Source organism: Silurus aristotelis (assembly GCF_946808225.1).
Source record: "Silurus aristotelis genome assembly, chromosome: 7".
Taxonomy (NCBI): domain Eukaryota; kingdom Metazoa; phylum Chordata; class Actinopteri; order Siluriformes; family Siluridae; genus Silurus; species Silurus aristotelis.
In genome coordinates, this window is record NC_139580.1 from 15,376,038 (window position 1) to 15,391,527 (window position 15,490).

General features: G+C 36.8%; 1 protein-coding gene across 3 annotated transcripts in view; it reads left to right on the forward strand.

Annotated features, from left to right (window-relative positions):
• Positions 1-15,490, forward strand: part of iftap (intraflagellar transport associated protein) — a 130,623-nt gene that overhangs the window by 47,761 nt on the left and 67,372 nt on the right. The window contains exon 6 of one of the 3 annotated variants that reach the window (XM_083547595.1): positions 6,830-6,914. The exons of 1 other annotated variant lie outside the window; for it this stretch is intronic. In XM_083547595.1, coding sequence (XP_083403721.1) covers positions 6,830-6,905 — 76 coding nt within the window. In that variant the 3' untranslated portion in view covers positions 6,906-6,914. Of the gene's footprint in view, positions 1-6,829; positions 7,825-15,490 lie in introns of those variants that run through there. One more of the 3 variants, XM_083547599.1, reaches the window with a different exon arrangement.

Sequence of the window (15,490 nt, forward strand, 5' to 3'; positions counted from 1 at the left end):
GCCCACAGAGCCTGAGTTCTAAATGAAAACAATTCAGATAAATCCTTTAATTGCAGGTAAAAAAAAAATTAAATTAAACAAACCCATTAACATTGCTTACATGTGCTTTTAAACGATTTTCAATTACACATATTCATCAAATTGAAATTTGTATTTATTTATTATATTTTTATGAAAATGAAAAATAGATGTGTTCAATCCTGCCTGTCCTGACTGAAAACTTTTGACTGGTAGTACAGGGGTTTTTCATGTGCTGGGAGGATATGCCGCATAACTACAGTGACTGAGTACCATCTGCTGATGGATTTTGACTCTAGGGTTTTGCTGCAGGAATACATCAACATGAAACGGGTGTAGCGAGCTCAGTTTTTCATGTGTATTGTGCAGCTGTGGTAAAGGATCACAAACTGTTAACTGAGCACTATTAATAATAAGGGGGTTTGTGTTTTCTTGCACAGAAACATACGAGTTTGACCCAGTTTGTCAAAATTATTTGTTATATATATTTGTTAGTTATATTTTTTTGACACTTGCTGTATTTGTCATTTGGAACTCCTTTGGATAATCGCCAGTGCGCTAGTGGTACAGTGATTGATTTGTGGTAATCATGTAGCAAAATGCTACTGCCTGAGCGCTGGTTTTATACGCCTTGTTCATGCTTCTCATTATAAATAAACGCTATCCAACACATTTAAAATTTTCATCAAAATCAGCAGGCATATTTACTCGTCAGTCGTGATTACATGCATGATTGGTGTCTTTAGGAGAATGTTTTAGCTAATTGCCATCCTTAGCTGTTTGCCACCAGTGAGGTGTCTTATTGCTGTCTAATTTTAATGGTCCCCTTACTTAACATGAATTTAAATGTCTTCATCTCTGTGGTTTTGCACCCGAGCTATAAAACTTTTCTGCATGTTTGTGGATTCAGATGGTGTAATCCAATTCTGCACCAGAATCTGCATCATTAGGTGACTTATTCACTTTGCTGAATTATATCCACCAGGGGCTGATAGCGGGAAGGAGTTGTTTTTGATTTGCGAACAGTTCTAAAGGTATTTGGTGTGGTTTACGTTGCACAGTTCAACCCTTGCCTTCCATCATGCATACACTTATTACTTTTGGGCCCTATTTAAAATGTGCACAATTGCTTGTAAGAATTGGTGTTGATAGAAGAGAAGAGCAGACCTGAGCACACACTCGCCTGATTCACTTTGTGCATTTGGTGGAGTGTGTTAGTTGTGCTTAGATTTCAGAATTGCTAAGATAATTGCATTTGGTGGTAAGGCGTCATGACTCTTTGCCCTGTTCAGACGAGTGAGCAACAAAAAAAAGATTTGTATTTGTTTAGTTTTTTCCTTTGGTGGTTCTTATTGCATTGTTCGTTGGGGAATCTTGTTAAAGCAGCCTCCTGACAGTTCCCTCAGTGCTGAGAGAGATGTCGCTCGCGCTGTCTCACCCACATCACTATGCAAAGTGAACATATGTAAATGCACTTGTAAGCTCGATTTCCTGGAACTTGTATTGCATTGTACAAAACAACAAGTGTTACCTGGCATTGTTTTCAGATCAATTTCTTGATATATGTGCAGCTGTTAAAACTACCTAGTAGGTTTGTTTTAAAATCAAGTCAATTTAGACAAACTGTTAACTTACAGTAGTGTTGAGCTAAAACGCAGTGGCAAAATATTTCATCACTGATTCATGCCTATACAAGTGAGCTGTACAAAGTGCCTTCTGTAAAGTGCATGGAGCAAGGAGCCAATTGGCAAACAGGATTTGACTTTGCACGTGTGATTAGTAGGCTGGTGATATGTTTTGGTACAGTAAATAACTTTTTTCACACATGCAAAAATAGTAATTTCATGTCATAACCTATAGCAGAAAAATTACACACTTAATAACATGTATCTCTGAATCTGTTCTCACCTGAAAAAAGTGTGAAAAAAGATATATGGTGCTGTATCAGATACTGTAGGTAAGCATTACATTAATTAATTTGGGTAAAGAAGTTTAAGACGGTAGGACAGATGTTCAGAAGTGGCCAGACATGATCCTGAAAATGTAGTTCAACACCACTTAATCTTTTATTTTGTTCTATTGTAGTGACTAGAAAATGAACATGTGAGGGAATTGAGGAACTGAACAACTCCTACTATGTCTTGGAATGGTCATGATTAATTCTGTACAAATGAAAATGATAATTGTAGATTATCAATTCACACATTAGACTTATTATTTCAATGTGTACATTAATATTTAGCTAATTTTAGAGCCATATGCTGTAACCTCTTGCTTACATGTAAATATAGAGTATATCAAATGATATGTTGTGGTTGCTATGGATAAACTGCAAATAGTGTAGTGTAAAACCCATAATGGTAATAAAAAATGGATTCATTGATTAGGAGGCACTCCACCCTACTTATTATCAGTCATATCAGCATAACTGAAAGTATAATTATTGATTTTGGTTTTAACAACAAGATGCAGAGCAGTGAGACAGACGAAATATTACCAAAAGTGTATTAAAGATTGACACGTAGTCATTCTGATTAATTGAAAGTTTGCTGGCAGACATTTGCACAAAGAGGAATGTAGTTTTTAAGAAGTGCAGGAACCTTTTTTTGTTGAGATTGATGATTGGCTCATCAGTCAATTTCTTTTGCAAGTTTAGTTAATCTCTGCTTTAAGATTTTTAGCCACAGGCACATTTTAGTGAGAAATTGGAGACAGGTCTGGCAATTCCCGATGCTCTACAGTGTGAATAATGACATGTCGTAGGCCGCCTACAGATGATCAGGATTTTCCTCTTTGCTCACTGCAAAAGTGGGCGCAACATAATGATCAGTGTTTTCACCATGAAGTTGGAGAAGTGCTATGTCATCAAGATGCATTTGAAAATGTAGCTCTACTCCTTCCTGTATGTTTCAACATAAAACCTTTTGGCTTTGGTCATTTTTTATTTATTTATTTATATTTATTTATTAATTTATTTATTTATTTTTTAAATAGTCATTGCTGCATCACACATATAAGCTTGTTTTCATTTGTTAAATAAAAGTTTAGCATAAAATATGGTCTAAGTTGGCTTTGAGTGTTATATCTTCTAAATGTCTTTGAGTGCTTTTGGGGCAAATCTACAGGCATGTATGTACTCCCCTGGGAACAATGGCACAAGTATGTTTTTCCTCTGATCGTCTGTAGGCAGCCTTATGTGCTTTCACATTGTTCAACATTTTTGTTGATTTTCATTGTTGGTGAGGATAAACATTTTTGAAATTTTGACACGCTCCATGTCCAAAACAAGCAGTGCCACGAGCACTATAATTTTTTAAAAAGAAGTCATCTACCATGTATGGTTATTTGGTGTGGTTCTTTATAAAAAGGAGCATGGCCATGCATGGACAGAGCAATTAGATTTTCGCAACTAATGTAAGATTTACTAAATACATTGTACATCGCTGTGTTTATGCATGGTGATTAAATACCAGTTTCCCTATGCGTACTGCCAGTTTCTACATATGCAATTAGAACTTGTTGTACTTACTCAATGATAAATGAGGCCCTTGGTGTTAGTGAATGATGTCTTGATCATATGAAGATGAAGTTATTCATATGTGCATCTTGCTCCTGGGAGTAAAAAGCTCCTTGGCTGGCATTAGTTGTGTGCAGTGGTGTTAAGCGAGTGCATGTATCACCTCCCCCTCCAAGTTCCAGCTGAGGGTCACAAGCCTGCTGCTGACCAGGCACTTTCTGCTACCTAGGTGATTTCATCAGGGGGGTTCTGGGAGGAAGGGAGTCATAGCCTTGCTGGTCTCCAACTGTTATTCCCTTCCCAATTTTCTGCTTCTGCCCTAACATTAGCATTATAATTAGGTTGTTTGGGGGATGCAGAGGCAAAAAGTAAATGAATTACTCTGTGCTGTGTGCATTTTGAAGAGTAGAATGAAATTGGGACCGGAGTTGAAATTGGTATGTGTGCATGCTGGCAAGATGTGTGGTGTCCCCAGCCATCCTAATGAAGCTGAATTTTTGCTGAAGATGGGCTTCCATTAATGGAATTTGGTCCTAATTATAAGATTGCATTACAAACATAAGGGACCTTTTCATAGCCGGCTTCCTGCCATTATGTTCTTGGTTTGTTTGTCCTTGTTGTTAGCGCTGAACCATACAGTTCTCTCTCTTTTTCTTTCTCTCTCTCTCTCTCTCTCTCTCTCTCTCTCTCTCTCTCTCTCTCTCTCTCTCTCTCTCTCTCTCTCTCTCTCTCTCTCTCTCTGTTTATGCCTTTCTCTATCCTATACTTTATCAAAATTATTTCCATGTCATAGCACAGACGGATCATGTTTTAGGCAATCAATACAGAGCAATGGGGTGTGTTGATGGTAATAAGGATGGAGCTGACGATAATCATTATCAACGCTTGCCCTCTGACAGACACACTTAGACAAATGATATGAGCAGTGAGAGCAGGTTGGATTTATGTACCATATGCCAGTATTGACCAAATGTACAGCCGTGAGTTACAGTTCCTTAATTTTAATGTCTTCATTGCATGATTACGCTTAACACATCTTGGAAAACACTGTTCTTGAGCCTTCTGACATGAACGTGTGATGACAGGGTGCTCATCATTCCAAATTCTGTTGCAGATAGTGTCAGTATTGTAGTTCTAGTAACACATCTAATGCCACAATGATGTCTGTGTTTTTATTTCAGATGGATTCTGACAGCTCTTATTTAGCAGCTTTTAGACAACTTTGAAATGAGCTAATGATAATTGTGTCTTGGAGTCAAAACTGATACTTCAAAAAATATTATATTAAATATGTTCATCACTGTGTGTGCTGTTTGTGTGCACACACAACTATCAAACTGTATTTACAGACAATGTTCTAAGCAGCACAGATTTGTTGGATTTTTTTTCTCTTGTTCTGTTTTGGGCTGCAGCTCAGCTTTGGAGAGAACTGTGAGTGATGTCATTTTTCTTTACTCCCTCAACTTATGTGTGGCGAACTGATTTTATCTGAAGTAACTGCAAACACTATGGCTCTTTTATCTTAATTGATTCTCAATGCTGAAAGCAACTTAAAAGTGTATTTTTCAGCCATGAAGTGTGTGCATTTGGTATACTGTCATTAATGCTGTAAACAGACACCAACATGAACTCACTTTGTGATGCTTGAATTGTCCTTCAATTACACTTTTACCTTGAAGGCATTATTCTATATAATACATTATAAGAAAACTGGGTTGAAATTCAAGCGAATAGTTGTGAACTCTCTTTAAAAATTGTACCACAGTGCTAATTATGTCTCAAATCCGATGGGTTCGGAAGCATAGGGAAATTGAATAGGTTGCTGCATAAACTAATATCACCTGACTCTTCAGTGCCTATTATCTCACATGTCTCACACCTAAACCTGTGCACATCCATGGCAGTAGTGAGAAATTTCTCTCTGAAGATTGTTCCTTAGCCAGGAGCAGTGCACGTTGAGGAAAGCAGGTGAACAGACATATGAAGCAGACAACAAGAGAGCATGTTTCACTTCATGCCAAACCACAGCGGGTGCAAGAGGCAATTTCCATTTATTTCTGCATGGCATCTCCTACAGCAGGGTCACCACAGTGTCTAAGTTGATGCCAATGAGAGGAGCTGCCAGGGAGCCACTTACACAGAAACACACACACATGTCAGCAGGCGAGATTAATGAGCCCCAAACAGTTCAGCCCATTTCGGAGCGTTACAGAGATATGGTACCGATCAATATGCCTTGGCATATCTCCATCTTATTCGCAATAACTCGCCCAAAATACATACAGATGCGCATAGATTAGATATAGCTAATCTTTCATTTTTTTTCTCCAGAATGAATGGATAAAGGATAGGGCAGTTATGTTCATTTGCATTTCTTCTCCACAATTTATTTATCCACATTTTATATGTCCAATTTATGTTATTATTATAAACAAATGTGGAAGATAATTCGATTTTTTTATTTTTATTATTATTTTATTAAAATAAGGTTTGTTAACTGTGTTCAAGGTTTTCCACTCTCCCCATAAGTCTTCTGCTTGCTTTCTCCACTCCTGGCAGAAATTCTGCCACCTACACAAGTCCATGTGGGAAAATGCCTTTGAAATGCCTGATGGAATGTTTCATTGAAGATGACAACGTTTAAAAATTGTTTGGAAATGTGTGTTTAATATGCATGATCCAAGCTTTCAAAGGTGGGCACAGACAGGGGAATCCATCATCCCTTTTGAAAATGCAGCACTGGTATTGGGAGATAAATATTTATTACAGCCTCCTGTACAACACAGTGCCGCAGTGATACCAAGGTTGTGTGTCACATGGTGAAAATACGCTGATTCAAATGCTGTTTTATTAAATAGTTGCTAAGCATTTCTTTCAACTACTTATTAATGAACTCTCTACCTGGTTATATGAAGACAATCAAGTGTTTACTTTAACTAAACAAAGATCCATTCAAATTTGAATGAAGGTAAATGGAAATTGGTTTTTGCTGTTTTTAAAATATTATTCTCTTTGTGTTAAATGCAGAATTGTCCCATTGTGTTTACTTGTCAGATTAACATGCGCTCCATCTCTTATCTATTTGCACCTCATTACATTGAAAAAAGAAGCCTGCTTTGAAGAAGGGTTTATTTTGCATTAGACTTCATGTTTAGGCAGTGTGTGAGAGTAAAATGAGGCTTTTTCTGTGCAGTAGCCAGTTAAGTTAATGCTTTGCCTGAAAGTACAGTAGCCAGCAGGGCGAGTTCACTCCTGCTGACATACCGCACATCTCCTGTGTGTCTGTGATGGAAGCTGGTGCATAGAGAATGGAGCGGGAGCAGTGTGTGAGGGAGCCAGCCATTACCAAGAAGCTGTCAACTCCAAATGAGAAATTTCATCCTCCCAGAAAGTCTGTTCAGGTAAGTGGAAATGTTTTCTGCTTCATCTCAGGTGGGTAGTGCTGCTGCAGCTTTTTTATGTGGTAAAGTTGGAACTTTAGTTGCCTGACCTTCAGAAAAGCCACATAGTTTTTTTTCAACAAATTTCACTGAATCTGATCGATTGATTAGCTTTAGTATTCAGGATAAAATAAATAATCATGGTGGCCTTTTAAGGTGAAATGCATACAAACTGAATACCTTGCTTGTTTAAAGTGATAGACTTAGACTTCTTTATATACTGTAGAGTAATCTCTTTACATCTTTATAATTTTCCAAATAGGACCATAATTAATATTCAAGTTGATGTAGCACATTTTGGATGATCAGGATTAGGGAAAATAGAGATTTTTGTTATCTGATTTCAAATGAAATAAAAGAGAGAAAAATCTTTTACTTTGCATATCTCTGTTAATGGGAAAGCTGGGGTGAGGTTTAGAGCCTTACACTGGAACCAGGCAGTGGCAGCTTTCCATTGACAAAGCTTTAACTCATGAGCTACTGGTCAGTAGTCCAGGCTCTTCCTCGCCCTACTAATTGTTAAGATAATTACATTCAAATGAAAACAAGGTATCCTGATGATTATTTGTGGGAATGATCTCTTTAATGGCTCTAGCTCACGTTTTATAATATGTATAAATATGACATATGGTTTTTTTAATACACGGATTCCAATCTTACCCTGTTTGCTGCAATCAGGAGTACAAAATATATATCTAATGTCAAGCTTCCTTTTCCTGATAAAAGTGATTAACATCTAGTCACACACAAAACAAATTTTGTATCACATTTTACATAGATAAGAGTCAAATAAACCTGTCATTTAAGCAGATAGTGTGAACCAATACTAACTATGACAAAAAAAAAAAATCTGTAGATATTGGGCATTGATACTGTCTTTAACAGTACACCATATTTTTTTTTCTGTTTTCTTTCTCAGAATCAAGATAACAATTTGTATATTTTATATGTTACATATCTCCCTTTACATATTTCTCTTTTCAGAACAATTTTAAGGTTATTAATGATCAGTTAAGGTTGTACAGTTCATTAACACACAGTTAAGTGAGTGTGTGTGAATTTTGTACAGTTCAGTTCTGTGTGTTGAGGAGCGTGCGGTGTAAATGTTTGTGATAGAGGAGAGAGAGACTTCAATGACCTTCTCAGCCATCCTCACTCTTCTCTGTAGGGTCTTGTGCCCAAAACAGGCAGTAATGCAGCTGCTCAGGATGCTCTCGATAGCACCTCTGTAGAACGTGGTTAGGATGGGGGAGGGAGATTGGCTTTCCTCAGCCTTCTCAGGAAATAGAGATACTACTGGGCTTTCTTGCTGATTGAGCTGGTGTTTAGTGACCCTGTGAAGTTCTCCACCGGATGAACATCAAGGAATTTGGTGCTCCTGACGATCTCCACAGAGGATCCATCGATGATCAGTGAAGAATGGCCTCTCTCTGCTCTTTTAAAGTCAACAAACATCTCTTTAGTTTTGTCAACGTTCAGAGACAGGTTGTTGGCTCTACACCAGGCTGTTAACTGTTGCACCTCCTCTCTGTATTCTGACTCATCATTTTTGCTGATGAGACTACAGGTTTCTTAACTTTTAGTTGTTTCTTAGTTTTCACCTAATTAGTTTGCATCAAAAGTCTTTTCTAAGTTCAGTTCAATTCAATTCAATTTAATTCAATTCTATTCAGCTTTATTTGTATCGTGCTTTTAACAATGGACATTGTCCCAAAGCAGCTTTACAGAGATAAAGGTTTTGAAGCTGTGATGTAGAAGTTTATTGCCTATAAGTTTGTCCCTAGTAAGGAAGTCAATGGTGACAGTGGCAAGAAAACACTGAGACCTTGCGAGGAGCCGTAAACGAGGGAACCCATCCTCAACTGGGTGACACTGGATGCCATTTCATCCGCCTCTGGGCGGAACTCCATATGAGTGGTTAAATTACTGCAATTGTTAAATTTATAAAATTGTAAAATTATTAAATTCCACAGAGATCGAGGAATAATATAGACACATTCGTTAACATTTCTCAGCCACATTTGAATAAAAATGTTTGAGGTGCCTAGCATCCTGTTTGTTCTTAAGTCATATGAAATATACTGCTACCCCAGAATTAGGGGCAAGCAATATTGTATTATGAATATTGTATAAGTCATTAATTATTATGCAAAATAAAATCTAATTTCTTTTAGAAATCCATTATACACTTAAATTATTCCCAGTAACTATTCTGAAATACACACACCAAGAGACACACAGCTTCACCCACACTGTTAAAATCTAAATATTATTGCTCTATAATAAGACTCAAAGCCTGAATGTAGGCCAGCCAAGAAATTGCATCCTACTGGTTTCCTCCTTTTGCAATCTAAACAGTGCCATTTTTGGATCACTTGAACCTACAGATCAAAATTTAATCCTTAAGGGCACTTTTACACCTAGGAGTTTATATCGAAGCAAAATTGATAATTTTGGCTAATTCACTATTTGGCTTGGTTTAGTTTTGCTCTGCACATATTTCAAGGACAAAAAAATCGGTTTGAAATGAAATCATACTTTTCAGCTATATAAACACATAGGTCAGAGCTGTTGAGACAAAATAAAACAAACCATGGTGAACAATGTTTTGGTGCTAAATAAATGATTAGATAATGAATACCTTGTTTAAAACACTGAGTCTTATTGTTCTACATATTTGTACAAATCTTAAAATTTCGAGGGGAAAAAAATGATATCCCATTTGTGCTTTTGAGATTAAATAAATGTAAGAATTATATTGTCGAGTTTAAATATCTTGTGCAGTTTTAGTCACACATAAATGTAATGAACCTCTTGTTTGAATTTAATGTCATTAACTTAAGAAACATTAAATATTAAAGCCAGACAACATCAATCCATAAATTAAGACAAATTAGACCAGCAATTTAATTAAGAACAATGCTGTGTAAAAGGAGGACAGGTCGTATACTCCTTAGTGTGCTGTGACCGTTCACTTCTTGAGGACACATGCCGCGTTCGCTTCCCGCTATTATAACATGGCATTGTTAGAAGTGCCCATAGCAATTTTGACTGAGAGTAACCAGGACACTTTCAAAATTAAACCCTGCAGTTTTCCTATCTAACATGCTTGATGTCCTAGGTTATCTTGGTTATCACTGAACTATTTTTTGACATCTTATTTAACTTTTCTTTAATTGTCCTCCAGATTTTGGCTTCCAGGTGCTGTTACACCTTTTAATTAAGCCTAAGTCAAAATAACTTTTACTTCTACCTGAAACTTTTTTTCAGCACTGTGAGTGTTGTGTCTGTCACTATATTCCACTCATCTGCAATGCATCTCGCACTTCTTTTATTCTTGGCCATCAGTCCAAATATCCAGAACAAACTGCATTTCTGAAGTGCTGGATCTATCATTTGGATTATGTTGTACCTTGGAGCTCAGTTTAATAGCATGTATCTACAGAAGAAAATGGTGCCCACAACCCACAATACACAGCATGTTCAGAGGGTTAAATTGGGCTAATTCAGGGTTGAATGTCTTTATTATTTTAATCGATCTGCACTAGAGTTCACCTGAATCTGGACTGGAACCATCTCACTCAGACACTCTCTATTGTCCTACACTGGTACAATGATGCTATATACACCTGCTAATAAACTGCATCAATGAAGAAATACACAGCAAGTTTTGATTCAAAACGGTACATGTTGTATATGTGAAAGCACATTAAAGAATTAACTAGACTAATATATATATATATATATATATATATATATATATATATATATATATATATATATATATATATATATATATATATATATATATTCATATATCTCATTATGAATTGTTTTTAAGAGGTCAGCATTGGTGGTGCAATATTTAGTCCAGTGTAGAAAGGACTATTTTATTTTAATAAATCAGGTTTAGATCATTAAAGCAGGGACATATTCACCGTTGCACGTAAAGCTATATGTTTTATACAATACATAATGGACTATTTGCTATGGTAGATAAAATTCTAGCCTAATAAATTGTTGAGTTGAGTAATGTTTCCCAGTTCAGAGAAAGCACTGATTCTGCTGTCAGAGCTTAAAGTGCTGATCCTGCTCCTCTTCCAGTTTGCTAGTTTCCTCAGCCTTTAAGCAATCTATAGAATTTGAAAGATTGCGACCACAGCCCATCACTGCCACCACATACACACCACAACAGATCAATTCTCAGCCACCCTGAAACGTATTTCTGATCTATGGAAGAGGTTGCTTTTCAGAGAGAATCAGAAAGGGAAGCTTAAGTCTGGTCTGTCATTGTAAAGTTTCATTTTCACTATGTTGCCTGCTGTCCTTCGCAGACTGTGGAAAGGACATTCATCACTATTGACTGTGTTGGTCTGTGGGTGGCAGAGTGGGTATACTGTAATGGTTACTGTGCAACACTGTATCAGTGTGCAGTGTGACTTTACACAAAATAAGCCATTTCATACCAGCTTTCCCAAACCACCATTAAACCACATAACTGTCAACAAATGTGGCAATGGAGCAGATGTAATTTTAGATAAAAGAAGAATCCATTAAAACATAGTTTGTCTATTGGTAAAATTATTTAAAAAAAACTCTCATACTAAATTTTATGGATAAACAAAATAAATCACTATCAACTTCCTTCTGTGCCCAGTTTTGTAATGCGTAATGTGTCGCAAACAAAATGTTGACAGTTCTCCAGAACAAGCCCCAACAGGGTGATAAAGACCCTGGCACAAAGTGAGAGCTACGTTTCCTGCAGTGTGATTAGGTGTGAAACAGCTGTCATTAATCAGTAGCCATTATACTAAAATAATGACTGCCCATTGACCACAGCACTGTGTCATAAAATAAAAGATAATAAGTCAAAGTAGTGCATAGCATTATTCTTGCATTCCGCTGTTCTTTGTTTGTTTTTGCCACACACACAACACACACACACACACACACACACACACACACACACACACACACACACACATATATATATATATATATATATACAGTGTTGTGCTCGTTACTGAAAAATAGTAACTAGTTACAGTTACTCGTTACTTCATTCAAAAAGTAACTGAGTTACTTTGTTGATTACTTACACCAAAAAGTAATGCGTTACTGTTAAAAGTAACTTTTTAGTTACTTTTTTAAAGAACCTTCTTTAATGTTTCCATTAATGCCCTTTTATGCGTTATGGTCTATACAAACACAAAACTGACTTAAACACAAAGTAATTTTTAAACACTATTTTATTAAAGTCAGACCAACACAAACTGAATATCACAAGGATTTCTGAAATAAATAATGAAACAAGCTGAATAATATATTTAAAATCAAAAACTAAAGTGGCTTCTGTTGTTGTGTTGAGCTCTTAAAAATGTTCCTTTCACAGCTGAAGTATGAAAACTATCAACAATGTAGAACAGAACTTTAGTCTTTACACTTAACTAAAGTGAAATAATGAGCATATTTCCACTTTGAGAAACTCGTCTTGCTCTCGCCTCTTTTTTTTTTCGCCTTCCATGAAAGGGTTGACATGGTTTGCAACAATGCCTGGGTAGGTGATACATGTAAAAGTAACATCCACATGGATGGCCGGACCCAAGGTTTCCCAGCAGAATATCGCCTATCGCACACCACATCTGCGGGCTTGCCTTCTTCCCATAGTGCATCCTGGTGCCATGTGTTCCACAGGTAAGCGATGCACATGCACCCGGCCATCTACATGGTGTAAAAGAAAACGTGATTTAATAAACCAGGCCATTGCTCTTCCATTCCATCAGCATGGGCACCCTGACTGGTTTTTGGCTACACAGTCCCATAAGCAACAAAATGCAATGCAGAATATAGTCTTTGGTAGAGCAAGGGGTTACATATAGAACAGTGACAATTCAAAGAAATATTTACATGGTTTTTAGCATGTAAGAATCTCTAATAATCTATGCTATTCAAATTATAATGGTTAGTCATCATTGCTTCCAAAAGGTCAGTAAAGTGGTTAAATTCTCTTTCTGTATAACCCTGTTATATACAATGGATAAAAAGTAATAAATCCTCCTACTTTAGAACTGACAAAATGACTAATCAGCAAAGTTTTTTACTATAATGTGATGAGTGGGTGGCATTGCTGCTTCACAGCTCCAGAGTTCCTTTCTGTGTGGAGTTTCACGTGTGCTTGCAATATTTTTATGGGTTTCTACTGGGTTCACCCGAAAGCATCATTGTAGATACAGTAGTATTAAACCCAGTATTCCAACCTGATCATGAACAGGAGATGGTAATTAAAGTATGAATAAATGAGTAACTCAACAAAAATGTGATGTATAAAAAAGGAAAAATCCATTTAGAACAAGAAAAAAAAAAATTATTTTGGAAGTTAAGAAAATGTGGTTGTTTATAGCACTTTGAATGTTCTACATAAAACCGGTTTAAATAAAAAGGTTTTGTATATAACTGCTAAAATGTTTCATATAGCAGTGTTCTATATTAATGTGGTACTATACAGTAACTTTACACTCTCGAGTGTGCAGAAGTCTTGTATGTGGTGTATTTAACAGGCAAGGCCATACATGACACAAATCCTATTCTGATCATTTGATGCTGCTGATTGCTGTTAGACTGCGAATCAGGCAGTCTTGTAGTGGCATTGCTAAATTAATTCTTCCCAAAGTGGTACAAGAATCATCTTTGAGATGTGCCCTCTGGGAGAAAGGGTATACTTTAACACAGACTTGCACTAATGCAATCCTAGTCCTCATGTGCAGTTATTTCCCCATTGTGTCTGTATATGCTCAGATAGATTAGAATCCATGCAATGAATTGCACCATAACATTAAGCCCCCATCCTCACTCCTTCCTGGCTGCCATGTAGAATTTGAAGAAGGCAGAGGCGAAAAGGAGGTAGAAAAGCAAGACTGAGTAGGCCATTATGGAGCTAGGTGTGTATCCTCATGAGGAGGCGGCAGGGCTGAGATGGCCTAAATGAGGGAACCGCCGTAGCCATTCCCGGTGCCTCATTACCTTAATGGGGAGCCATCCGTCCTCTCAAGGTTTCCAGAAAATTTCTTCTGACACGATTGCCTTCCCTTCTCCTCCCTCCTCAGCTGTTGGATGAAGGGCAGAAAAGAAGAAATGGTGATAGCAAGTGTAAAAGAGAGAGACAGATACAGCATAAGAGAAAATGAGAAACAATTGCTGCCTGAGTGGTTGGGTGAATTGCTGAAGAAGATCTGTGCATTTGGTACAATAATAAGGTCTTGATTAGGACTGGAATCGGCTGTCAGACTCCATGAAGTTCCCTCAGACAGACAGTGCAGTGGCCTTCGACTTAAGCTACGCACAAGCCCTGTTTAGTATACTAAAAAGGTACTAGAAAGCTATATACTATAGCAACAACCATTTGAGATTGAGTAGAGTTATATTGGAGTGAAAATGAAATGCTCTTTGACAAATGTTGACCACTGGCATCAATATTGTTCAGAGCAAGTGTATTTACAGTATGTTAACCAGAAAACGTTTCAAACCATTTGTCTTTGTCTGCCATGAACGGTAGTTTTTTACTGGGGGCTTGTGAAGGAGTGCTCATTTTATCTGAAAATACTAATCAGCTTGTTTTTTTGTTTTTTTGTTTTTTTTACTGTGCAAATTCATTGTGATGAAATGACAGTCTGACTTGATGCAATTTCAGATTTCTGTAACCATGCATGCATTGTTGCACACAAGTATGAAGCTACTCTATGATTCATATTACACCAGTATATTTACTTGTTATCTCCCATGCATATACATGCAGCAATGATTCTCACATGATTCCACAGTTTTATATTTATTTATGTTTTTAATTTAGACAACAAAGCCAAAAGAACCACAATGGTGTAAGGAGTACTTAACTCCTATGTTAAGAATGTTCTAACTCAGTAATGCTCTTGCATTACATCACCAAAACCAGTTGAAAACAAATAGCATTATTTATACAGCATCATGAGCTGCATTACTTAATCTTATCACAGTCTTTTTTTAAACTTAACACTGTATCATTTTATTGCCTAGGTCACAGCTGTTTTGTCTCTTGGGGAAAAGAATGTTCAGGGCAATAAAATTATGATGCCTTCAGATGGTAAGCGCTTCGTGCTTTCCTCAAGAGAGAGAGAGTGAGTTTGGAACATTGCTAGTATAGCTTAAAAACAATTTGGTGGAGAAAAACCTTTATATCATTTATTTAAATGCTGTTGCACAATTGTAATTTTAAAGTAAAAGAAAAAAAGCATTGCCAGCTTGTCATGGCTACCTACAGTACATTCAAACCTGCTTCTGGCTTGACTGTGGTAGGTTTTGTTCCTGAATTCATAATAAATGTTTAAACTTGTGTTGCATAATCAGGTTAGATATGAAATAGTAAGAAGCCGTCATTTTCTTCCTCATATCTACACAAATTCACTGGTCTCTTCTTGCCATATTACCTGCAGTGGTTTATTACATTATATGTCGCTAATAGGAAGGTCAGTAGGGGAATGGA